This window comes from Oryzias latipes, chromosome 2, assembly GCF_053564925.1.
Source record: "Oryzias latipes strain Hd-rR chromosome 2, Olatipes_Hd-rR_3.1".
In the NCBI taxonomy this organism is placed as follows: domain Eukaryota; kingdom Metazoa; phylum Chordata; class Actinopteri; order Beloniformes; family Adrianichthyidae; genus Oryzias; species Oryzias latipes.
In genome coordinates this window covers 2,103,885-2,130,704 of record NC_136238.1, presented here as the reverse complement: position 1 = coordinate 2,130,704, position 26,820 = coordinate 2,103,885, and the positions used below count along the sequence as shown (strand labels likewise).

The following is a 26,820-nucleotide window of genomic DNA, read 5'->3' as shown; positions in this document are numbered from 1 at the left end:
ACCTAGAACCCACCAGGAGTTCTTCATCTTCTCAGTTCCTCCTCCCCCTCCATCGGGCCTGACCTGGTGCGTGGAACGATGGGGCAGGACCTTCACCCGGCGTCCTGGACCCCCAGCTGCCTCCTGGACAGACAGGTGGAGGGGGTTCTGCAGTACAGGAGCTCCACAGGGCTCTGAGTTCTCCCCCTTTCTGTTCTCACTCTCCAGATCAATAAAGTTTTATTTAAAAAAACAAATACATGTTTATTTTGTTGTGCTTAAAACAATAAACAGATTCATGATGTTTTCCAAAGTGCAGTAAAATCAGAGAGAAACTGAGCTGTCAATCATTTTTGGTTCAAAGAAACAATAATTCGTCTTAAAACATTAAAATCCTTCGTTTCTGTCTTTTCACGTTTTTGTTTCTTTTTCCATCAATAAAAACGTTTTTTCCTCCTTTTTTGGTTTTGGGGGCGGGTCCTCTCCCCTTCACCTGGGCCCGCCCCTCTTCCTCCGCCCCTCCCACAGACAGACACCTAACTTCCGGTCGCTCTCTCCCCCCGCTCCCATTCCGCCTCTGTCTTCCAGCCGGTTCGGTTCTCTCTCTCCGTAACGGGTTTCGGTTCTGACTCCGTCTGCCCCCCCCTTCCCCGGACCGCTCCACCTGCTCCGGTACTTCACCTGGATTCCTCCGCCGCGGCGGGAAACGTGTGGATTCGGAGCGGGAGACTTCAGGGAAGAGCCCGGGAACATGGAGAGGCGCGTGCGCGCGCTCGCGCTGCTGGCGGTTCTCCTCTGTGTGGGTAAGTCGTGGCTGCTCCAGCTCCTCCGCTCCGGCTGTACGGAAGCCCGTTAGCGCTCCGACCAGCGGGAAACGATCGCCGCCTGACCGCTAGCCGTGGGCTCTGAAGGGTCCAGTTATGAAAATGTGCGGGTTAACGGGTCTGCTAAAGAATTCGGCATCATTAGGATTTATGACAAAAACTATTTTAAACGTATTTTTAAACTTTATGTCATAAATCCCAGCGGCTAGCTGCGTCCACCTGCTGCCTGTCTGCGCCGCGGTTCACAGGGGAAAATCAGAAATATGAAGCTAAAACGTGTCAGCAGAGTCAGGCCGATTTAAAGAACGGCTTTAGAAAAGCTCAAATATTCCCACAAACGATTCTTCAGAGCGTTCGTCTCCTAAAGAGATCAAAACCGGTAGGAAGGGGGTTTGGTGAGGGGGGTTCGCGATGGAGGCGGAAGGAGTTTCCCTAAAACAGGGTCAGTTTCTGCTTCCAGGTGAGATAGTTGGACAGGTGTGTACCTGTTGTGCTGGGATTAACCGTCAGTCAGGTGAGAAGCGCGTCATCAATGGAAAGGACTCACCTGCGTGACTGTTGGGGAGTTTCCTCCTTCGAGTTTCTTAGAGGTTGTGGATCCTCCACCTGAGGCCGTTGGATCCGTTTGAGTCCGTTTGTGGTTCCGCTCAGGTGTTCCTCCAGAGTCCGACTGCAGGTTTTCAGGTGGAGCGTTTGCTCCTAAACCCAGAAAGATCTGGACTGAAACAGAACTCTGAGAACCCTGCATGTTCTCCTTCAAACAGGACTTCTCAGGAGAAGCTGGTGGAGAACGTTCTAGGTTAGCATGAAGGTTCCGTGTCTTCAGGGTATAAACCTAAGGCGGTCTCAACAGTCTCTATCGTGTCAGGGTATAAACCTGAAGAAGTGCCATTGGACGCCAGGCTTTGGACGCTCCGGTTCCAGACCTTCTGCTTTGGACTGAATTAACTTCAGGAAGTGGTCAGAAAGAGTCGCAGACGCTTTAAAAAAGACGGCGGCTGTGGTCTGATGGCTGCTCTGCAAAGCGTCTCGTCTGACACGAGGAAATCAAACCCTGAACGTGACGGTCAGCCACTTACGCCTTGACCTTCTGCAGGAGAAACCCTCCACCCAACAGGCCGACCCAGATCCCCGCTGGCCTGCTGAAGGACCACCCAGGTCTTTTTAAAGCCGAACCAGGTCTGGCTCCAGGTCTGGCTCCAGGTCTGGCTCCAGGTCTGGCTCCAGGTCTGGCTCCAGGTCTGGCCCCAGGTCTGGCTCCAGGTCTGGCTCCAGGTCTGGCTCCAGGTCTGGCCCCAGGTCTGGCCCCAGGTCTGGCTCCAGGTCTGGCCCCAGGTCTGGCTCCAGGTCTGACGCTCCAGAGTCCTGTTGGACCAAACCTTCTCAACACGTCAGACCTGGACTCTGTTAGGAGGATGAAGGACGGGTCCAAAGTCAGATGGACGGGTCAGTGGAAGCTGCTGAGGCAGGAGGAACATCCCATAATACTCTACAGTCATGAGTCCTCTGTGATGGGAGTTTGGCCCAACGTGAACGTTCTTCCTCCTGTTTACGTTCACCTGTGAAGATGATGATGATGATGATGGTGGTGGTGATGATGATGATGATGATCTCTTGGTCCCCAAAGGTCAGAGTCAGGCCCGGATCGTCAAAGTGCCTCCTGGTCCGTTGGTCAGAGTGGAAGGTGAGCCGGTCTCCATCAGGTGTGATGTCACGCAATACGATGGACCTCGTGAGCAGGTGAGGATGACATCACAGCACACCTGTAAGCCCCGCCCCCCAATATTTCCACATGGATTTAGCAGTACTTTCTGAATCACAGCATACATAAACAACCAAAATGCTGTTTGGTGTTTCTGCTGATCACCTGTACCAGGTGTTGTCAGAGGTAAAGGTGTTGGGGTCAAAGGTCAGAGGAGGAGCTGAAAGCAGCTGCTTCCACTGATGGTTGATCCCTCCTCTCCCCCCATCAGGAGTTCGACTGGATCATGTCCAAAGAGGATAAACGGCGGATCAACATCATCTCCACCATGGAGAGCGACTTCACGGACGCCGCGCTCAGAAGCCGCGTGGCGTCCGGCGACATCACGATAAAGCGGCTGCAGGATAACGTGGTGGAGCTGAGGGTCAAAGCGGTGACGGCGCAGGACTCTGGGACCTACTGGTGCAGGACGCCCAGCACAGACTCAGTGACCTCCGGGAACTACGAGGCTCAGGTGATCCTGACAGGTAGGAGGCTGTCGGAGCGGTGGGAGGGGCCAACACCATGACCTCTGAACCCTCTGTTTCTGAGAACTACTTCCTGGTGGTTGGAGTCCTGGTTAGCAGCAGTCGATCACATTTGATCAGGGTGGACGGATTTATCTGTGGTTAGAACGCACCTTAATAAGTCATGTGATGTCAGTCGGTGGTGAGATGACGTCACTGACGGACGACTCACATTTACTGGAGAACATCCCATGTGTCTGCTAACATGGACACGCTAATGCATCCGATTCATGTCCGATTCATTTCCACATGTGAATGAGGCCTGAAGTAGGGTTGTGCCGATGGACGATACCATCGTTCATGGTGATGGGTGACTGACATCCCGATGGAGAGACACCATGGTGATGCCACGCCCCCCACGCTGAGAGTGGACGCCATAAGCCGCGGTGCAAAATGTCTTGATGGGATCAATGGTCGGATTAGAATCCAACCGTGTTCATGGAACCAGAAATGTTTTCAGATTCTAACAAACGTTCACATGGGGTCACACTTTAGGTCAGAATAAATGATTCACACGTGTGCAGTAGGGTTTGAAATACCGGAAGAGGAAATGAGTTCCACTGAGAGGCTTCATACATAGACATGTCAGACATCGGATCGCAGTCTTAAGTCTCCCACACATAGCAAAGCACCCCCCCCCCCCTTCCCCCCAAACACAAAGCTGAAAGGCTGCGCTCCGCCGGTCCACCTGACTAGTCAAGTGTCGGAGAGGACAACACTTCTTTCTATTTTGTTTATTTTTTTGTTAAAGTCACTTCCCTCAGTTTATACTGGATCATCCCGGATGAGTCATTAGTTGGGAAATAAAATAACGAATAGCAATTATATAAAAATTAAAAATAGTCCACCCCGATGGTTGACAGCAAACATGGTCAACGGCCACTTTAAGGGACATGGCCCAACGCTGGTCTGGATCCCATCTGAGGAAATCTGAACCCATGCTGAATCACACCTTCACATGTCAAATCCCATCTGTGCCATGAGAGGAAAAATGGGAATTGGGTCACTTGATCCGTGCCGTGGAAATGCGGCCAAAGAGGATTCAGACCTGCGTTCAGTTCAGGTCAAAGGAACTCTGGTCAAAGGCGGCGTCCTGCGTTGGGGACCTGTTATTTTTTAAATCTTCAGAAAATCCTTGAAAGACGTGGATGAAAACAGGAGAATGTAGGAATTCTGGGATTTCTGTGAATCATGGTTCGGTGAGGGTTCAGAGCAGGAATGTGGAATATTTCCTCGCCATTAAACCGCCGGAGAACCTGCAGTCAGGAACCGGTCGTACGTAGGAATTGATGGTGTTGATTTAGTTTGAAGAAAAGTGATTTTTCTGAACTGTAACTAGAAATCATTTCAAACGTCCACCTTCAGGAGAGGACGGAGGCTCTGGAGCGTCCAGGTCACATGACCTCATTTAAAAGGCGTGGCCAAACCTTCTGAGCCTAATATGGTTGGAAACTTTCCTGCAGGTTTGTTTGTTAAAGTTGTGATCTGTGTGTGAGTTCATGTGTGTTTGTATCTGACGTTACAGCCTGTGTCAGCAGCAGCACCACAGAAACACAACTCACTCACTTTCGTTTTGTGGAACAATGAAGGCTACACAAAACTCTTCCTCATTTCAGATCTTCCAGCACTTCCTGTTTGCAGCCGTCCAAAGATCCTCTGCTCTATGCAAACATGCGTCACATTTAGGCCCCGCCCCCTCAGTCTGACCGCTGCACACACCCCCCCCACGCACACCCTGACACTCCTCTTCCTCAGACCTGAATGAGGAAGAGGAGTGTGGAGAACAGGAGGAGGCGGAGCCAGGCGAGCTGCGACTGGTGTAACACATTCACCAGAATCCGTCCCAGCCCGTTCCACACGGATACACACACACATAGAAACACACACACCTAAATACACACACACATAGAAACACACACACATAGAAACACACACACCTAGATACACACACAACTAAATACACACACACCAACATGGAAACACCAATACCTAAATACACACACATAGAAACACACACAACTAAATACACACACACACCTAAATACACACACATAGAAACACACACAACTAAATACACACACATAGAAACACACACACCTAAATACACACATAGAAACACACACACCTAAATACACACATAGAAACACACACACCTAAATACACACATAGAAACACACACACCTAAATACACACACATAGAAACACACACACCTAGATACACACACAACTAAATACACACACATAGAAACACACACACCTAGATACACACACAACTAAATACACACACATAGAAACACACACACCTAAATACACACATAGAAACACACACAACTAAATACACACACATAGAAACACACACACCTAAATACACACATAGAAACACACACACCTAAATACACACATAGAAACACACACACCTAAATACACACATAGAAACACACACACCTAAATACACACACATAGAAACACACACACCTAGATACACACACAACTAAATACACACACACCAACATGGAAACACCAATACCTAAATACACACACATAGAAACACACACAACTAAATACACACACACACCTAAATACACACACATAGAAACACACACACCTAAATACACACACATAGAAACACACACACACCTAGATACACACACAACTAAATACACACATAGAAACATGGAAACACACACACCTAAATACACACACATAGAAACACACACACCTAAATACACACACATAGAAACACACACACCTAAATACACACACATAGAAACACACACACCTAAATACACACACATAGAAACACACACACCTAGATACACACACAACTAAATACACACATAGAAACATGGAAACACACACACCTAAATACACACACATAGAAACACACACACCAAGCACCATGTGACCAGGAGGCAGTAGGATTGTTTTTGTCGTCTGTTTGTCTTTAACCAGATCCTCACTTCCTGTTCTTCTCCTGTCAGTCATCCCCAAGTCCCTGAAGGTCTCTCCTCAAGCCCCGCCTCCAGTGGTTCCAGAGGGAAGTGACCTGGTCCTGGCCTGCAACGTCACCCGGGACCTGACCCACTCCACCTACCTGTCCGTCAGCTGGTCTGTGAAGAAGGCCGCCTCCCCCGAGGAGCTCCTCACCTTTGGTCCTGGGGAGGGAGTGACGGTGGGAGTGGGCGTGGCTCAGAGATTCTTGGACGGGGGCGTACGCTTCCTTCCTGGCAGGAACGGCGTCTTTCAGCTGGTCATCTCCAGAGCGATGGCGTCTGACAGCGGCGTGTACGGATGCACCGGCACCGAGTGGACCAGCGAGAACAGGAAGTGGGTCCAAATCGTGCAGAGCGTGACTGAGATGGGGCGGGTCACGGTCACGCCCACAGGTGAGAAGGCCGCTCTTCATCTCACTTTTACTGTTCCACACGCTCAGCTGAAGCTCCGCCTCCTAGGGAGGTTAGAGGTGACCTGAGAGGTCCTCTGTTGCTGCAGGCAGAGCCAGTCGGTAGGTCTTAGCTTTAAACCCCCCACCCCCCAATATGCTGCTTTTGTACTGAGGGGGGGGCGTGGGAGAGTTCCCCATCCCTGTCTGAAGAGATTCTCTCTCTTCCAAGTCTTTTCTGTGCTCGCTCTCTCAGGAGCTCTCTGACCCCCCCCGCTAGCATTGAGGCCCCCAGAGCCCCCCCCTCCTCTGGTTGCCGTGGTTCCTGTATCTGATATCTGTGCTGCAGAGTCCTCCTCAGTGGGGTTGGAGTGATGAAGAGTCTGAGTAAAGAGGATGAGGAGAGTCAAACAGAGTCGGCTTTGTCTCTTTTGTCCTCGTCCAGACACCGTACAGACCCCCCCAACCCCCCCCCACCTGCTGCCTTTTGTTGGTTCTGGAAACCAATTTAGAGTCCAGATCAGCCTGAGATTCTGGACAGACGGACTTGATTTCACTGCTGCTGTGGGCCGCAGCCCCCCCCCCCGGGAGGATTTCACTGGAGCCCCCATCCCAGAGAGAACGTTCCTGCTGAAGCTGCTGTTCCATCCCATAATGCAATAGGGTTTCTCCACATGGAGGCATCTGAAAGGGAACATTTGAGGATCTGAGGATCTTCATCAGGACTCAGATCAGGTTTGAAGGGATTCCTTCTTTACCTTCTGACTCCTCCCATCAGGGGCGGGGCCACAGCCAGTCATGTTCTCCTGACCTGGAAAATGCTAACTCTGGAAAACCAGACTGTCAGAATTCCCGCCCTGACCCCTACCTACTAGAACCCTGTAGAGCGGGTCTAGTGCCCTAGATCCAACACCAATTCAGACTCCATGATCACCTTATTTTCAAACGGCGAGGATGATGTCATCAGTTTCACGTAGCTGATGTGAGCTTTTTGCTACGATTATTTATGAATCTACAGTTCTGAAGATAAAAACATTGATGCTTTATTAAAAAATACATTTAAATAGTTCAGACGCAATGCATTCTGGTCTATATTCACCAATCTAGTGAGCATGGATGGTTTTTCACAGAGACTTCTGGGAAATTTCTAGGGTTCTGGATTCTGGAAATGTAGATTCACTAAGTAGTGAAGGAATTCTGACACAGCCCTGACCTCTGACCCACTGAGGAACAAATGGGATTGGCTGGTTCTGCCTCACAGCTGATTGAGTCGACCTTCATACATGATACTCCCCCCACCATGTTTTACAGATGGAACAGAGGTTCTGTGCTGCATTGTTCCTATGGGGGGGGGGGGGGGGGGGTTCTCTGCTGAGTTTTTTTTAGTGACATTCTTCTCATTTTGGTTTTTCCGTCTTCTCCTGTCCAGACCAGTCCCTCACCGTGAAGACCTCCTCCCCCTCCTCGTCCTCCCTGCTCCTCTACCCCGGCGACACCCTGACCCTGACGTGCTCGGTTGCCGCGGATACGCTGGACGCTCTGGCCCTGGAGGTGGGCTGGCTGGCGGACGGCAGAGAGCTGATCCGGATGGAGCGCGGCGGCGTGGTGAGCTCCAACTCCTCTAAGGGGGCGGGGCTCAGCCTGGAGAGGACGGGGGCGGGCGAGTACCGGCTGAAGCTGAGGGAGGTGAGCGGCGCGGACGGAGGGCGGTACGCCTGCAGGACCCGGGCCTTTGTGAAGCAGGGAGGGGCGTGGCTCCAGACCGCCGACAAGACGTCAGACGCCGTGACCGTGAAGGTCTCCGAGATCAGTGAGTGAAAGCAGAACCCTTAGTGCTCTGAACCGACCCAGAACACGGCGGTTCTCCACACTACAGATGTTTGTCTGTGGCTGAAGACCAGCTTCAGTGTTTCCATGGGGTTGTTTTTAAGCCCCGCCCCTAACAGTTGAAATTAGGCCTGCACAATATACCGCAAATTTATCGTTATCGCAATATCAAGCTGTGCAATATGCATATCGCAAAAGACAGCAAATTTGCAATAAATGGTTACCTTAGATGTGGCCACACAATCTAATGGCAGCTTGAAGTGTTTAATGGATTGAAAGAATCCCTTTCTGCATTTGACCAATCAGATGGACCCCTTCACGTTGTTAACTAATCGGATGGCGCCCTATTATGTTGTATGTTCGCTTCCTATGTTAACAAGGGTCATTTGTAGTGTAATTTTGAAGCTGTTGTAATGGAATGGGAATAATATTTTTGGTTGTTTTGCTAATTGTTTATATACTGCAAATTATATCGTTATCGCAATATTAATCACTGATATCGCATATCGCGAGTTTTCTTCATATCGTGCAGCCCTAGTTGAAAAACATGCGTACGTGCTCTCGCTCCACGTGCATACGTGCGCGCGCTCCACATGCATGCATACGTGCGCGCGCTCCACATGCATGCATACGTGCGCGCGCTCCACATGCATGCCTGTGCTGTGCTGGGTGAAGTGGACCGGGCCGGCTGCAGAGGCGGTCTCAGGCCGGTTCTCCGTGCCGCCTCCATTGTTTTGGTGTCTGCAGGAACTGGCTCAGCGGGTTTGGATGTCAGGCTGGTCTGACATCCAAACCGCTAAATGGCGCTGACCCGCTTATCCGGGCGGGTCAGCGCCATTTAGGAGAAAACAGGGGCTGGTTCTCAGGAGCCGTTCTCCAGGAACCTCAGCTGGAACATTTTCTCCAAGAGCCACGATGCTAATGAACATATGAAATATTTGATTTCTGATTCTTTTTCTTTGCTTTCATGTTTTTTAGTTTTCAAATTAGTATTTTTTCTTTAAAAAAACTGTTTTTTTGTTGCGTTCAAGCGAGATGAGACACAAGGAATGTGAAAACAGTGTTATTTTTTGAAGGCAAAGAAAAGTTAATAATATTTCCTCTTTTCCTGTGGAACTCAGAGGGTTCTGTGCAGCAGGGCGGGGGGGGCATAAACGTCCCTCCATAAACGCGGTTCCTGTTCTGCAGCTTTGCTGTGCTGCTTCACAATAAGAGTCCGTCCTCCACATCCTGAGGTTGTGGGTTTGGTTCCTGCAGAAACGCTGGCTCACATTACTAATCCCATTCAGAGGAAGCAGCAGTAATGAGCTGAGAGTGGGCGACTGTGGAGCAAACGTCCCTCTGAGCGGTTTCAAACCCTCGTCTCTGTGGCCGCCGGCGTGGGGGCTGCAGGATCTCTGTCGCATTTGGAGATTTGGCGGTCAGTTGGCATGGCGGCACAGCGGAGCGGTCCTTCTGTTTACGCCCCATTGCCCCTCTGAGGGGGGGTGGACTTGTAAATGCCGCGTGCTGCAGCCCCGTTCTGTGTCTGCGGCGGTCTTCCTGGGGGGGGTTCATGCTGCATCTGCTGGAACCGAGGACACCAGCGCGACATTTCTGCTGCCCACAAACCACGTCTTCACCCGTGACCCGAGCAGCCAGTCACTTCCTGTTTGCTGATGTGCAGCCAGACCTGCTCCCATGATGCTTTGCTGCAGGCACTGCCTTTACATGGAGGGACGGAGTTGGAGAAGTTATGAACCCCCCCAGCACCAACAACAGCTCCTCCCACCCCCGGCAACAAATTCAGTTTGTTCCTGTTGTCACTTTCACTTAATGTCATGGGGGGGGGGGGGGGGGGGGGGGTAATGCTGTAAAGCCCCCAGATGCAACTTTATCCCCCTCCCACAGTGTTGACTCACTTTGGAGGGCTTTACTTTGAAAATCAGGCTGCTGGATCTCCAGAGCAGTGAACAGAACCCAGCTGGAACTCGGACAGGGGTCTGGGTCTGTGTCCGGGTCTGGGTCTGGGTCTGGGTCCGCCACCAGTGGAGGTCAGACAGACGGCATGGGAAATGCTGAGTCAGCATCTGTGAAGGCTGAGTCAGCAGATCTGGAAAACGAGAAGATCTGATGTCTGACTTCAGGATTTATTCTGGTTTTTTCTCATTTCTAAGACCAGAAAGAGAAGGATGATCGTGTGTGTGTGTATGTGTGGGTGTGTGTGTGTGTGTGTTTGTGCTGTAACAGATGGTGACGTTGTGTGAGTCACTGATTGTGCTTGATGTCCAGCTGACATCACAAACTACCTTTGCCAAACACAAGTGTGAGTGCTTACTGGTGTGTAAAGCTGTAACGTGTGTCTGGCTGAGAGCACCTGCCGCACACACACACAGTCCCACACACACACACACACACACACACACACACACAGTCATGCTTCAGTGCGGTTTCAGGTCTATTTCCATCCTGGCTCCACTCTGGATGAAATGTGAAAGCTGTGAAACATCAGAGCTCTGTGAAAGTGAATCCTTGCTGGGGGGGAGGGGGGGTTGGAGCTGGGACCCCCCCCCCCCCATCAGATCTACGTTCTCACTGCACATGTGATGCGTGTTCAGGAACCCTGCGTGTAGCGCATTCTTGTACGTGCTTTCAGCAGACGTGTTCTCTGCTGCTGATGCCACGCATGTTCCCATTGCTGGAGGTCAGAGGTCAGAGAGGTAGATCTGGTGGATCTACCATCCCAGCCAAATATTCCTTTCTGCTCCATGAACTATGACCTTAGAAGCAGTTTTGATCAGGAATCCTCTCTGACCTGAAGGCTTCAGGTTCTCCTTATGTTTCTGAAGACCCTCAGATGTTCTAGGTGATGTTCTAGGTGATGTCCTAGGTGTTGTCCTAGGTGATGTCCTAGGTGATGTCCTAGGTGATGTCCTAGGTGATGTCCTAGGTGATGTCCTAGGTGATGTCCTAGGTGATGTCCTAGGTGATGTCCTAGGTGTTGTCCTAGGTGTTGTCCTAGGTGTTGTCCTAGGTATTGTCCTAGGTGATGTCCTAGGTGATGTCCTAGGTGATGTCCTAGGTGATGTCCTAGGTGATGTCCTAGGTGTTGTCCTAGGTGTTGTCCTAGGTGTTGTCCTAGGTGTTGTCCTAGGTGTTGTCCTAGGTGATGTCCTAGGTGATGTCCTAGGTGATGTCCTAGGTGATGTTCTAGGTGATGTCCTAGGTGATGTCCTAGGTGATGTTCTAGGTGATGTCCTAGGTGATGTCCTAGGTGATGTCCTAGGTGATGTCCTAGGTGTTGTCCTAGGTGTTGTCCTAGGTGATGTCCTAGGTGATGTTCTAGGTGATGTTCTAGGTGATGTCCTAGGTGATGTCCTAGGTGATGTCCTAGGTGATGTCCTAGGTGATGTCCTAGGTGTTGTCCTAGGTGATGTCCTAGGTGTTGTCCTAGGTGTTGTCCTAGGTGATGTCCTAGGTGATGTCCTAGGTGATGTTCTACGTGATGTCCTAGGTGAGGTCCTAGGTGATGTCCTAGGTGATGTCCTAGGTGATGTCCTAGGTGATGTCCTAGGTGATGTCCTAGGTGTTGTCCTAGGTGATGTCCTAGGTGATGTCCTAGGTGTTGTCCTAGGTGATGTCCTAGGTGATGTCCTAGGTGTTGTCCTAGGTGTTGTCCTAGGTGATGTCCTAGGTGATGTCCTAGGTGTCGTCCTAGGTGTCGTCCTAGGTGATGTCCTAGGTGATGTCCTAGGTGTCGTCCTAGGTGATGTCCTAGGTGATGTCCTAGGTGATGTCCTAGGTGATGTCCTAGGTGATGTCCTAGGTGTTGTCCTAGGTGATGTCCTAGGTGTTGTCCTAGGTGATGTCCTAGGTGATGTCCTAGGTGATGTCCTAGGTGATGTCCTAGGTGTCGTCCTAGGTGATGTCCTAGGTGTTGTCCTAGGTGATGTCTTAGTCCAAAGCTGTCTTCCTGAACCGTCTCTCTCTCTGTTTTCTCCCCAGAGCCAAACCTCACTCTGACCCTCAAAGCCGCTCTGGCCCCCACCACCACGGACGACCCCGCAGAGCTGGACTGCAACGTGAGCGCCATCGCCCACCTGCCAGCACAAAGCCGGCTGGCCGTGAAATGGGAGCACGCTCCAGGTTCCTCACACTTGTTTCCTTTGAAAGCAGGAACCTGAAGAACTTCCTGGCTTGATCAAATTCTTGTCTGATTTTCTACAGGAGACGCCAACAATCCCGCCACCGCTCACACCGTGGCGTCCTTAGATGCTCACGGAAACCTGATCCCAGGACCGGTGTACGCTGAGCGTCTGAAGGGCGGGGCCGTGGCGCTGAGCCGAGTCCAGCCCAACGCCTTCAAGCTGCGCTTCCTGCAGATGCAGGTGATGAGGATGCTCTGCCGCCACGCCGCTCTGCCGCCACGCCGCTCTGCCGTTCAGCATCCTGACGGCTGGAGGCTGACTGACTTTCTGCTCCACAGGACGTGGACAGTGGCGAGTACGTCTGCACTGTCTCCTCGTGGAGCGTCAGCAGCCAGGGAGACGCCACCCAGACCTCCGAGTACAAAAGCCCCCCCCTGCCTGTCCGATGGGTCCGCAAAAGTAAGGAGGTTTTTTTCTTCACCGCACTGGTTTCCTGCTTGATTGCAGCTTTGGACTTTGTGACCTCCGCTCACCAGGCAAACTCCGCCCACCCTATAGGCGCTGGTGCAGAAGTGGGCGTCGCCAATGGCCTTTGACCCGAGAGGCTCCTGATTAGCAATAGCATCGCCCCCCTTTTGTTGTGTTGACCATGTCGGATTTTGTTTCCAGACCCGGTGGTGAATGTTGCTGCAAAAACGGTTCGTGAGGCGTCAGTGGGCGGGGCCACGTTTGAAATGAGCTGTAAGGCTTTCCCCGAGAACCTGGATGATCCGGGATTCTCTGTGGAAATCCAGTGGCAGGACGGCCTTGGAGGGGACAACAAAACCATCATGACCCTGAACCCGGACAACGTGATGCAGCACGGGCCGGGAACAGAACCCAACAGGAGGTACGCGGTCCGAGCCCGTTTTTACCTGATCTGCTGCACAGGTGTGCAGAGACTCTGGGTTTCATGATGGACCACGTGTACATCCATGGTCTGTCTGCTCTTCACGCAGAGATGCTCTGGTTCTGACCAAGTCTGGAGCAGCGGAATTCCGGTTCCGCCTGGCGGGCGTGCAGCTCTCCGACAAAGGCTACTATTGGTGCAAAGTCACAGCCTTTAAAAAACAGAAGCCGGGCCAGACCTGGACCAAAGTGGTGTCCTCCGAGTCCAACAAAGTCAGGATAGATTTTCAGGAAAACGGTACGTTCTGACTTCCTGTTTGTCTGGTTTCCTGTTTGCTCTACTTCCTGTTTGTCTGGTTTCCTGTTTGCTTTACTTCCTATTCTATTTCCTGTTTTTTCTGGTTTCCTGTTTGCTCTACTTCCTGTTTGTCTGGTTTCCTGTTTGCTCTACTTCCTATTCTATTTCCTGTTTTTTCTGGTTTCCTGTTTGCTCTACTTCCTATTTGTCTCGTTTCCCGTTTTCTATTCTTCCTGTTCTATTTCCTGTTTCTCCTATTTTCTGTACTTCCTGTTTTTGAGGAAGTGAAGCATGTTGTACTTCCTCTTCCATCGCAGGTCTGTCGTTTTCCATCAACCTCCACTCCAACTCCAGCAGCGTTTTCCCGATGGAGACCGCCACGATGGAGTGTTCGCTGACGCTGTCGGGGTCGTCCCCACAAACCGGTACGACAACCACGCACAAACGCCACAGACCAGTACACAACAGCAGCCAGTACGACAACACACAGACATGTGGTAACAATGAAACATCATTGAACATTAGAACACACAAATATCAGTACACAACTCCAGCAACACTGACAGTCTGGCTTAAAGTACCGACTGTACATGTGACACGTGATCAATCTATGGCGTCTTGGCCATGTTTTTCATGTGTTTTGCCATGACGCCCCCTAGTGGTTCAGTACTGAACGGATCTGGTTCCAGTGGTTCTGGTGTTTGAACGGCGTTCTCCTTTAAGGAGGATCAGTGAGGACGTTTTGAGCGGTTTCGGATCCCGATGTCTTCCAGTTTCACCAAAGTGTCAGGGCGGGGCGGTGCCGGCCGTGTCGGGGCGGTGCCGGCCGGGGCGGTGCCGGCCGTGTCGGGCCGGGGGCGGTGCCGGCACGCTCAGGTTGAGCAACAGCTCATACCTTTGGGATTAAAAAAGGAGAAGTTCTTGTTGCTGCTTGTTCTCCTGTGGGGTGAGGCCTGCCTCGTGACTCACAGCTGTTTGTGTGGCTGCTTGTTGCTGTGGGGGGGGGGGGGGGGGGGTGTCTGTCACAGGACGAAGCTTCAGGACATTAGAGTTCGTTCACACCTGGAACACCTGGAAGAATTTACCTGCTTCATCTGGACACATCCAGGTCAAAAGCTGTAGTAGTCTCAGTGTAACAGGAGGACCCGGCCTCGTTCTCTGTTGATCTCTACATTCCAGCAGGAAATGACATCATCAAACCCACGCATTCCCTTAAGTCGTCAAAGAGGCGGGGCAATAATGCCTGTCAATCAAAAGTCTTCCCCTCTTTGCTGTTTGAGGTTCTTATTTAAAATAAAAAAAGGGTCTTTAGTTCAGTCGTCATGGAAACGTATATTAATATTTGTGGGCGGGGTTTGTATGTTTGACAGCTCCTTCATCCTGGAGCCTTTGTTGTTCATGGGGGGGGCTGAATCTTATCCTGTGATCTGAGCGCGCCGCTGCATGCAGACACACGGCTGCCTGCAGGAATGCTGCTGTGCACGTGGAGGCGGAGCCTAGCTGCCGCCGCTCTCCTCAGGAGCGTGCTGGGGAGGGTCATAGGCTCCCCCCGTGAATGTTTCTGCCCTCCTAGCACAGAGGCGGAGGTTCCCCCGGGGGGTCAGTCTGGAGTCACGCCCCTGTGGCCTCTGAGCCACCAGGAGGAAGCTCCAACTTGAAGCCCCTCCCCCATCGGTGATCCATAACTATCAATAATCTGCCTCATTTCCTGATCAGATTGGAGGCTGCAGCAAAAAAGAAAATGGAAGCCCCCCCCCCCCGTTCTTCCTCAGAATGCAGATTACACGGCTGTCTTTGCTCGGCTGCCAGGCAGCCGTTAATTAGCCAATCTCACGCTCCGTTAGCCAGCCGCAGAGGCCGAACGAGGCAGACGAAGAATAGGCCAGAGAGAGAGAGAGAGAGAGCCCTGAATGGAGGAGCTGAAGGGAGAGGATGAGGAGGAGACGAAGAGCACCGAGCTGGTTCCCACCCTCAGAGAAGCAGGAGGGAATTTAAAGGGGGGGTGGGGGGGGGATGAAGCAGAGAGTCTGGAGGACGGGGACCACCACCTCTGACCCGGACCAGAACCCTCTCCATGACCTTGCTGATGGTGTTCTGATGCTCAGACGCTTCCATCATCGACGCCGCCAGAACCAAGTCTGGGTCAGACTTCAGAGTTCTGGTGCTGCTTCTGTCGAGCTCCAACATCTCTGAAACTCCACCCATGGTCCTGTGATTGACAGACGGCTCCGGTCGGTGGAAACATCTTTAGAAACCAGGCAGAGCAGCAGGTTCTGTTGGTTCTGTAGGGTTCCCCTTAACACCCCCCTGAGGGGCAGATTCAGTCTGAGTCTGCGGCGTCCTTCCAGCATGTTGGGGTTTGAATCCCATCCTTCACTTTCTTATGAAGACAGAACTGTCTCATGATCCAGAAATGCACACACACGTGTTCACAACTGTAATTTTATGCAAATGTGTGTTATCAATTTGGTAATGCACACTATAGGTTACAGAAACGCACACATTTCACCAACGCACACGTTGTTTCACAAAAGGCACACTAAAGGGTTCACAAACGGCACACTAAAGGTTTCACAAACGCACACTAAAGGTTTCACAAACGCACACTAAAGGTTTCAAAAACGCACGTGTTGTTTCACAAATGTACACGTTGTTTCACAAACGCACACGTTGTTTCACCAACGCACACTAAAGGTTTCACCAACGCACACATTGTTTCAAAAAAGGCACACTAAAGGTTTCACAAACGCACACGTTGTTTCACAAACGCACACTAAAGGTTTCACCAACGCACACATTGTTTCAAAAAAGGCACACTAAAGGTTTCAAAAACGCACACGTTGTTTCACAAACGCACACGTTGTTTCACAAACGCATAAGGTGAATTGCAGGATGTGCATTTACAACCCCCCCCATTTGTGAAACTCCCCACATTTGTGAGAGAAATCCCTGATGTGAATTTCAGGTCAACTAATGTCATCATTGGCTAATGAATCTGTCAATCAAACTCATCAGCAAAGCAGGCGTGTTCGCTTTCAGCCAATCGAATGGCCCATATTACCTAAAAATCATGTTTGTCAAGCATCTGTTGTGCATTTCTGAAACATTTATTGTGTTTTGTGAAACACAGCGTGCACATTTGTGAGAAGCAGCATGCATGTGTGATACTATGGAAGCGATTGTGTAGCATATTTCAAATAAAAGTCAAAACCAGAAATGCTTTTTCATTTTCAAAATGAAGCTGTATTTTTTGACTCAAAACTAAAAATCAATCCTTCAAAATGCTTTTTCATTTTGTACTTAAAACCGCTTATTCTGTGTCACTTAATTAAAACAAAAATGCTAAGAGGGGATTGCGTTTTCATTTTAACATCCACCCTGTGAACATTGTCGCATTATTCATTTTGAAAAAGCCTTTCCAGCGAGGAGGCGGGGCGATGACGTCCAACCAGCAAACGTTTGATTCCTCCAAACGTTAGCATGGTGAAATCTGCTCCAGCTGTTGATGGGACTCCAGCTGTCATCCAACAGAAAAATCAGCCCAAAGCTGCAGGAGACGATCTTCTAAATGTGCTTTAATTACTGTTATGATTATGCCGCTAACACAAAGCTGCTCCTAGCATGCGTCTGTTAGCAGGCGGACACACGGAGAAAACAGTGACGTCATCGCCCCGCCTCCTCGCTGCTTTTTCTAACTGAATAATGCGACAATGTTCACAGGGTGGATGTGAAAATGAAAAGGCAATCCCCTCTTTGCATTTTCATTCTAATTATGTCACAGAATAAGCAGTTTTTATGTCGAATATGAAAAAGCATTTCTGTTAATCCATTTTAATTGTCAAATTAGACATTTCTAAATGAATTTTGCTACACATTTACCAGAGAACTTTTTGAAAACGAAATGTCAAATACCTTTTTAATTATCATTTTAATTGACAGAATAAGCGGTGTTGAAGTAGAAAATGAAAAAAAATTTGAAGGATTGCTTTTTCATTTTATTTTTGAGTCAAAAAATGCAGCTTCATTTTGAAAATGAAAAAGCATTTCTAGTTTGGAATTTTATTTTTAATTATGCTACAGAATCACTTCCATATGATACACTTATTGTGCACTTGAGACACATTTAGTGTGGATGTTGAAACACAGCGGGTGTTTGTGAAACCTGTAGTTTACATTTCCAAATACACATTTGCATAAAATTACAGTCATGAATGTGACTGTTTGGTTTTTTTGGATTATGAGACAGTTCTGGCCTCATACTGTGGTTCAGCTGCAGAAGTTCTTCAGGAAGTCTGCTGAAAGTTGGATCATGAAGCTCACAGAGAGAGGAAGCTCTGCTGAAGCACACATGCTAATGAACACACACATGCTAACACACACACCCACACACGCATGCTAACACACACACACAGACACACACTCATGCAGCTCTGTGGTGTGTTTTACTCCAACTGTCCTCCAGGGATTCCTTCACAGAAATCCAATCAGACTTTTCATTTCCACAGACGACCATTTCAGTTTTATGAGCTCTGATTTTCTGCCCCCCCAGCCACTCTGCCCCCTCCCCAACAACCAACCTTCTTTTTATCCATGCCCCCCCCCCCCCCCCCCCCCCCCCCCCCCAGCATCCTGATGTAACTGATTTAAAATGAGAATTGCAGTCGGATCCTTCCTTCACCTCCTCACTGAGAAGATTGAAAATTCCTTTGAACTTCAGTTGGATCACAAAGCTCCACTTCAGGACCCTCTGATTTATGATTCTTGGGTTTTGGTTAGGGTTAGGGTTCATGACGCTCTGGCCCCGACGCTGCGGTTCACGGCGCTCTGGTTCCCGACCCTCTGGTTCATGTCGCTCTGGTTCACGACGCTCTGGTTGATGACGCTCTGGCTTACGACGCTGCGGTTCACGACCCTTCGGTTCCTGACCCCCCGGTTTACGACGCTCTACTTCATGACCCTCTGGGTTACGACGCTCTGTTTGCCGATGCTCTGGTTCACAACGCTGCGGTTTTTGAGACTCTGGTTGCTGACGCTCTTTACAGGGAAAGTTTTAGGTTCAAATCTGCTCTATGCAAGCTGGAAGGTGATGCTCTGTTTCATGATGCTACGGTTTACGACGCTCTGGTTCACAAAGCTCTGGTTTACGACGCTCTGGTTCATGATGCTCTGGTTCACGATGCTCTGTTTACCGACAATCTGGTTCATCACGCACTCTTTTACGACGCTCTGGTTCACAACCCTCAGGTTCATGACCCTCCGGTTTACGACGCTCTACTTCAAGACCCTCTGGGTTATGACGCTCTGGTTCACGACGATCTGTTTCATGCGGTTTTTGAAGCTCTGGTTCACGACGCTCTGGCTTATGACGCTGCGGTTTATGACGCTCTGGTTTACGAAGCTCTGGTTTATGATGCTCTGGTTCACGATGCTCTTTTTGCCGACACTCTGGTTCATGACGCTCTGGTTCACGACCCTCCGGTTTACCACACTCTACTTCACGAAGCTCTGCTTTATGACACTCTGGTTCACGACGCTTTGGTTCACAACTCTGCGGTTTGCGACGTTTTGGTTCATGACGCTCTGTTTCCCGATGCTGTGATTCAAGTGGCACTTTCTTACGACGCTAGGGTTTACGACGCTTTGGTATATGACCCTCTGGTTCATGACACTCTGGTTAATGACGCTCTTGTTGCTGATGCTCTGGTTCATGACGCTCTGGTTCACGCCGCTCTGGTTCACAACGCTTTGGTTCACTGCGCTCTGTTTGCTGATGCACTGGTTCACTGTGCTCTGGCTTACGAAGCTCTGTTTTATGACGATATCGTGCAGATGCTCTGGTTCATGACGCTTTGGTTCACGACCCTCCAGTTTACAACACTCTACTTCACGAAGCTCTGTTTTATGACACTCAGGTTCACGACGCTTTGGTTTACGACAGTGGTACACAACTCTGCGGTTTACAACTTTTTGGTTCAAGACGCTCTGGTTCACGACTCTCTCGTTGCCGATGCTCTGGTTCATGACACTCTGGTTCACGATGCTCTGGCTTACGACACTCTATTTGCCGACACTCTGGTTCATGACGCTCTCTTTTACGACGCTCTGGTTCACGACCCTCAGGTTCATGACTCTCTGGTTCACAACAATCTGTTTCATGCGGTTTTTTAATGCTCTGGTTCACGACGCTTTGGCTTATGACGCTGCGGTTTATGATGCTCTGGTTCACGACGATCTGTTTGCCGATGCTCTGGTTCACGACGCTCTGGTTCAGGATCCTCCGGTGAACGATGCTGCGGTTTACGACGCTCTATTTCACGACGCTCTGGTTGCCGATGCTCTGGTTCACGACCCTCCGGTGTACGACACTCTACTTCACAAAACTCTGTTTTATGACACTCTGGTTCACGATGCTTTGGTTTACGACTCTGGTTTGCGACGCTCTGTTCGACGCCGCTGCGGTTTACGACGCTCTGGGTCAGGATGCTGCGGTTTACGACGCTCTGGTTCATGATGCTCTGGTTCATGATGCTCTGTTTGCCGACACTGGTTCATCACGCACTGTTTTACGACGCTCTGGTTCACGACCCTTCGGTTCCTGACCCCCCGGTTTACGACGCTCTACTTCATGACCCTCTGGGTTACGACGCTCTGTTTGCCGATGCTCTGGTTCACAACGCTGCGGTTTTTGAGACTCTGGTTGCTGACGCTCTTTACAGGGAAAGTTTTAGGTTCAAATCTGCTCTATGCAAGCTGGAAGGTGATGCTCTGTTTCATGATGCTACGGTTTACGACGCTCTGGTTCACAAAGCTCTGGTTTACGACGCTCTGGTTCATGATGCTCTGGTTCACGATGCTCTGTTTACCGACAATCTGGTTCATCACGCACTCTTTTACGACGCTCTGGTTCACAACCCTCAGGTTCATGACCCTCCGGTTTACGACGCTCTACTTCAAGACCCTCTGGGTTATGACGCTCTGGTTCACGACGATCTGTTTCATGCGGTTTTTGAAGCTCTGGTTCACGACGCTCTGGCTTATGACGCTGCGGTTTATGATGCTCTGGTTCACGAAGCTCTGATTGCCGATGCTTTGGTTCACAACGCTCTGGTTCAGGATCCTCCGGTGAACGATGCTGCGGTTTATGATGCTCTGGTTCACGACGCTCTGGTTGCCGATGCTCTGGTTCACGACCCTCCGGTTTACGACACTCTCCTTCACAAAGCTCTGTTTCACGATGCTTTGGTTTATGATGCTCTGTTTGCTGATGCTCTGGTTCACAACGCTGCGGTTTACGACGTTTTGGTTCATGACACTCTGGTTCACGACGCTCTGTTTGCCGATGCTCTGGTTCATGATGCACTGTTTTACGATGCTTTTGTTTACGACTCCGGTTTGCGACGCTCTGTTCGACGACGCTGCGGTTTACGACGCTCTGGGTCAGGATGCTGCGGTTTACGACGCTCTGGTTTATGATGCTCTGTTTGCCGACATTGGTTCATCACGCACTGTTTTACGACGCTCTGGTTCACGACCCTTCGGTTCCTGACCCCCCGGTTTACAACGCTCTACTTCATGACCCTCTGGGTTACGACACTCTGCTTCCTGAAGCTCTGTTTTATGACGCTCTGGTTCACGACGCTTTGGTTTACGACGCTCTGTTTGCCGATGCTCTGGTTCACAACGCTCTGCTTCACAACGCTGCGGTTCTTGAGACTCTGGTTGCTGACGCTCTTTACAGGGAAGGTTTTAGGTTCAAATCTGCTCTAAGCAAGCTGGAAGGTGATGCTCTGTTTCATGACGCTCTGGTTCACAAAGCTCTGGTTTACGACGCTCTGGTTCATGATGCTCTGGTTCACGATGCTCTGTTTGCCGGCACTCTGGTTCACGACCCTCTGAGTTATGACTTCTGGCTGCCGACGCTCTTTACAGGGAAGGTTGTGGGTTCAATCCTGCTCCAAGCTGTCATTAAGGTGATAGAGAGGAAAGCAGAACCAGACCCAGTAAAGGGGGAGGGGTCTCAAAGGGACTCCTCCCCTGAAAGTGGGCAGACTATAAAGGGGGGGGATGATGTAATTCTTCAAAGGTCACTGATTATCACCTTTCTGAACACAGCGGATGGGGGGGGGTGATCTTACTCCTGAAAGTGTTTGTGTCTTTGCGCCCCCCCCCCCCCCCCCCCCCCCCTTGATGCAGACAGCTGCCTGAAGACCCTCGGGGAGAAGATCAGATGCTGTTTGATGATCTGAGTGAACTGCTGCTCTCACACTTGAGGGGTGTCACACTGCTGGTTAGGATGGGGGGGTGCGGTATCATCTCTTGAGGGGCTGTGTGCTCCTCTAGGGTGGGGGGTGGGGGGTAATGATGCTCTGAAATGATTGATGTCTGATGGTGAAGGAACCGTCTCCTCCATTAACCCCCTGTGGACTCCTGCTGGTGGGGAGGGGGGGGTGTTCTAATGCAATTATGTGGTAAAGAACAAAAACATGATTTCATCTGCAGCCGTTATTCTTCATGGGGGGTCGTAGATGAAGGTTTTATGGATTCTTTTCTCGTTTTAGCTGCTTTGACTTTCGTCCTGTTTTTATGGTTTATTTCTGTTTAAATAAAGTTTGTTCAAACCACCGATGGAAACAGTTCAGGTTCAGGTAGAAACAGAACCAGAACCTCCAGAACCATGTTCATCCTAGAACTCCTGGAACACCATGCAGAGATCCTCACATTGGAGATCACAGAGCTACCCCCAGTCTATGGGGGGCAGGGGGGGTGCAAGCAGCCAGCTGACCCCCCCCCACCCCCCCCCCCCCCCCCCACCCCAGTGTGGTCTCATGCCTTGTCTTCTGGTTGGGTAGAGAGCTCTGCTCTTCATCTCTGTGGGAATGACAGTACCCCCCCCCCCCCCCCCCAAGTAAAATGAAGAGATCTGGATGAGGAGGAGATGAACAGGGGGATTGTGGGTAATGTTTGATCAGAAACATTTATCCATCTCTCTGAAGAGGTTGTGTGTCCTCCTCATGGATCATCCCTCCTCTTCCTCCTCCTCTTCCTCTTCCTCCTCCCCTTCCTCTTCCTCCTCCTCCTCCTCTTCCTCCTCCTCTTCCCCTTCCTCTTCCTCCTCCTCCTCCTCTTCCTCCTCCTCTTCCTCTTCCTCCCCCTCCCCCTCTTCCTCCTCTTCACATGTGTTTTTATTGTGTTCCTGTAAATCTGCTACGTTGGACTTTTCTTCAGCAGCTCTATGGTGTCTGGCTAGAGGTTCTCTTGGCGGCCTTCATGGAACTCTGGAGGTCATGGCAAGCCTTGTTTGTAGCGTGTTCCTAGCGTGTTTATGCTCTGTGTTCTCCTGACTGGAAGGCTGCGCGTCGTTTCCTGGTTTTCATCCTGATTCTCATAAACCAGCGTTCTAACTTGATGAAGACTCAAACGGTTCTTCGTCGTTCTGGTTTTCCTGGACCAGAACGGTTTCTTCTTGATCCTCATCCTGGTTTTGTCTCCAGGAGGAGGATGACTCGGGCTCTGCGAGTTCCTCGTGGTTCCTAATGGTTCTTCTCTCCCTGACAGACTAATGACCGCCTGTCTCTCCTCTTCCTCCTCCTCCTCTTCCTCCTCCTGACTCTCCAGCTCTTTGTTCCTGCGTCTCCTCTGCTCCTCCTTGGATGTTCTCTGGCTTCCTCTGTAACTGGAAGGTCTGCTGAATCCTGTTTCTGCCGTCTGCGTCCCTCAGGTAGTGTGGCGTACGAAGTCAGGTGGTACTTCAGCCGCCTGCGAGGGGGCGGAGCACCGGTCCTGGTGGGCTCCATGAGCCGCTTTGGCGTCGTCAGCAAGGCGCTCCGGAACTCCTCCAGCGACGTTTCGGTGGAGCGCAAAGACGCCGACAGCTTCCTGCTGAGCATCCACGGCACTCAGTCCAGGTGAGAGCTCGTCCGTCCGCACAGGTGAGCCAACCAACGCCGCCGAGCTGACGCTTTCCGCCCTCCTGCAGCGACAGCGGCGAGTACCAGTGCTTCGTCACGCCGTGGTACGTGTCGGCCGCCACGGGAGCCTGGACCGAAGCCGGAGAGCTGACTTCCAGCAGACTCTTCCTGACGGTCAGGTTTGCAGGTGAGGCCCCGCCCACAGGTGAGCGTCCTCAGGTGCAGAACACGCTGCTAAGGGTCTCTCCTCTTCTCCTGCAGTGTGGGACTCCCTGAAGCTCCCGCTCCTGTACGGCGCCGCCGCCTCTCTGGGTAACTTCCTGTTCTTGTCTCTGTGAAGGATGTTCCACTGGGTTCTAGTGAGGTTCTCCTGAGAACGTAGAACATGGAGAACCGGATCTGATGCTCCACTCTAAATGTTAGAAGCAGCTCTGGTTCTCCTCCGTTCTACTGTGGCGTGGGGGGCAGTGACAAAGGTTCTGGGCTCGTTCTAAGCAGCTCCGCTTTGGTCCGGTAGGTTCTGATGCATCCCCCCCCGTCCCCCCCCGTCCCCCCCCGTCCCCCCTCCCTGTGTCTGCAGTGGTGGGCCTCCTCTCGGTGCTCCTCGGCCTCCTCTTCGCCCGCTGCTGCAGGAACGGCGGCAGGAGTGGCGGCAGGAACGGCGGCGTTCCCATTCTCTTCCCGGACAAGGACTGACATACACCCCCCCAACCACCGTCCCACCGCGGCGCCAGGAAGAAGCTCCACCCACTCCACAGACACACGCCCAACAGCGACTTCTGGGACACCCAGCTGGTCGCGGCCGACGGGCGGTGGGAGTGAGGCGGGGCTTCGGGGGGGTGCTCTGGACTCTGCAGTGGGGGTGTCGGGGGGGTCTATGGGGGGGTCTGCTGGAGACTTCACTGCCAGCTGGGAAAAACGGATGTCTGCTGGAGAAAAGCCGCTTTTCTTCACGCGCCGGCGTCCAGACTGTGAATCCTGCTGGGGGGGTTGGCGGGGGGCGAAAACTTTTCCTCCTGTCGGCTGAAGGTGAACATCCTGTTCCAAAGTATTCAGTCAGCACTGGAGGGGCCGCCCCCCCAGAACGTTCCTACTGGAACAGAGAACGGCGTTTGTTCTCTAACATAGATTTTAAGAGATTTTCTAACTGAGAGATGTGTGCACGTGGGCGTGTGCACGTGGGCGTGTGCACGGCCCTGTCAGCCGTACACGGTCAGGCTGTGGTTCTTGTGTGTGTGCATGTGTGTTCTTTCTGTTTGTGGTTACATGTTTTGGCGCCAAGCGTCCATCCAGCACGCCGTTCCACTTCCTGTTCACCACTTTTCAATGTAAGCCGTCATGCTAGCGCCAGCTAAGCTAACGGGCGGCGCCGCGGTTCTGGAGACCACGGAGAGGAAAGAACATCTGATGGAAATGATGACTCAGCAGAAAGCGTGGCTATATTTGAGGCGCCGTCTCCCTGGACGGCGTCCGTCAGCAGAGCGGCGCTCCGGCCGGGTTCTGCCGGTTCCCCAGAATAGAAACGGAGCAAAGGTGAAGGAAACAGGTTTGGAAAGGCGGGAAGAGTCCTGCTGGTGTCCGTCAGCAGCTTTTTTATAGAAACATTTCAGATTCATACAGGAAGTCTTTGGGAAAACGGCGGCGGCGTTTCCTGGAAACAAACTTCATTTCACGGATTTTAAGGTCATGTTTGGATTCATGGAGACAAAGATTCAATAAAATCATTTTATAAACATTTAATAAACGTTTGCTTCTGTCGGGACATAGAACCCGTCTGTTAATGTGTCCATGTCCTCACAGACCCCCCTCCCTCATAGGATGCCCCCCCCCCACCCATCCATGACTTTACTGCTCAAAGCTCTTATTTTGAAAGGAAGGTGACCTTTGACCTGCAGACTGATGGAGTTTGTGTGAATCTCATCCAAAAAGGTGGGGGGGGTTGGGAAGGAAAGGTCCAGGCGGCGCCCCCCCCCAGAGTAAATGTTAACGCACACGTGTGAGCGTGCAGGAATGTGGCGGCGGTGGCCTTTGGTTACCTCGCCATGGAGACTGTCAACACATGGCGGGGGGGCAGAGGGGGGGGGGTCTGATTTATTATTAGTTTGACCTGACTGTCACTGGCAGCTGGACACGGAGGGGGGGTAAAAGGGGGGTCAGCTTCAGTGAGAAACGTCAGCTCCACTGACTGTTCAGCTGCTGCACAGGCCCCTCCCACCCTGCCACCAGGCCCCGCCCCACACCCCCCCATTCAGAAACCGAGGAAACCTTGAACTGGGACTGGCTGACCTCTGGGTCACATGACCCCCTGCAGGGACACGGGCCGCTGGTTTAGCAGAACATCCTAGAAGTTCTACAGATCCTGAGGAACTTTGTTTGGGTCTGACTGGACCGTTGGCGCCGCTGCGGTCCAGAGCACCTGGTCCTCCTGAACCTGCTGGATCTGCTGGTCCTTCTGGACCTGCTGGTCCTGCTGGTCCTGCTGGACCTGCTGGTCCTGCTGGTCCTCTAGCTCTGGAAAAACACCAGAAACATTGATAAGAAAACTTTATCAACAAGGTCATGGATAATCAGAAGCAAACGCTCCGGCGCCGTTCTGAGGACGCCGCCAGACTGACGGCAGAGAACCATGATGGAGGGGGGCGGGTCAAGGGAGGAAGAGGCATAAAGAAGTGATGTCACTTCCTCTGTAGTTGGATGAAATGCCCCCCTCCCTGAATGATGATGCGGGGGGTGGGGGTTCTGCAGACTTAAACTCCTCAGATGACCTAAAGCAGAGGATTGTTTTCAAATGTCAGAGTTCAGACATTTTAGTGTAAATGGGATCCATTTGGGTTCACCTCCTTCATGGGGGGGGGTCTTTATAATATTTTATTCTGGTTGAAAATGAATCAGACTAACTTTCCACATAGATTCAAACTTTTCTAAATGTCTTCAGACATCAGAGTTATTGTTCAGGTTCCCTAAAGTTTAGAACATTCTAACCTGGTTTTCTACTGGGTCTAAACTGGTTTATACGAAATCTAAACTGGTTTTTACTGGGTCTAAACTGGTTTCTACTGGGTCTAAACTGGTTTCTACTGGGTTTAAACTGGTTTCTACTGGGCTTAAACTGGTTTCTACTGGGTTTAAACTGGTTTCTATTGGGTCTAAACTGGTTTCTACTGGGTTTAAACTGGTTTCTACTGGGTCTAAACTGGTTTCTACTGGGTTTCTACTGGGCTTAAACTGGTTTCTACTGGGCTTAAACTGGTTTCTACTGGGTTTAAACTGGTTTATACGAAATCTAAACTGGTTTTTACTGGGTCTAAACTGGTTTCTA

The 26,820-nt window shown here is 51.0% G+C and overlaps 1 protein-coding gene across 2 annotated transcripts; it reads left to right on the top strand.

Moving 5' to 3' along the window:
• The first annotated feature begins 496 nt into the window (after window positions 1–496).
• Window positions 497–25,245, top strand: LOC105358570 (prostaglandin F2 receptor negative regulator). Of its 2 annotated transcripts, XM_078930251.1 has the most exons (16): window positions 502–782; window positions 2,431–2,543; window positions 2,777–3,032; window positions 6,053–6,457; window positions 7,883–8,263; window positions 12,265–12,405; window positions 12,487–12,647; window positions 12,746–12,866; window positions 13,077–13,296; window positions 13,406–13,593; window positions 13,911–14,018; window positions 23,312–23,498; window positions 23,570–23,688; window positions 23,763–23,813; window positions 24,019–24,036; window positions 24,067–25,245. In XM_078930251.1, exons 1-16 carry the CDS (start codon window positions 731–733, stop codon window positions 24,195–24,197), a joined length of 2,652 nt encoding a protein of 883 aa, XP_078786377.1. In that variant the 5' UTR covers window positions 502–730; the 3' UTR covers window positions 24,198–25,245. The 2 variants fall into 2 exon arrangements, with proteins under 2 accessions (XP_023804921.1, XP_078786377.1); XM_023949153.2 differs by lacking the exon at window positions 24,019–24,036 and having other exon boundaries at window positions 497–782; window positions 24,082–25,245.
• The last annotated feature ends 1,575 nt before the right edge of the window (window positions 25,246–26,820 follow it).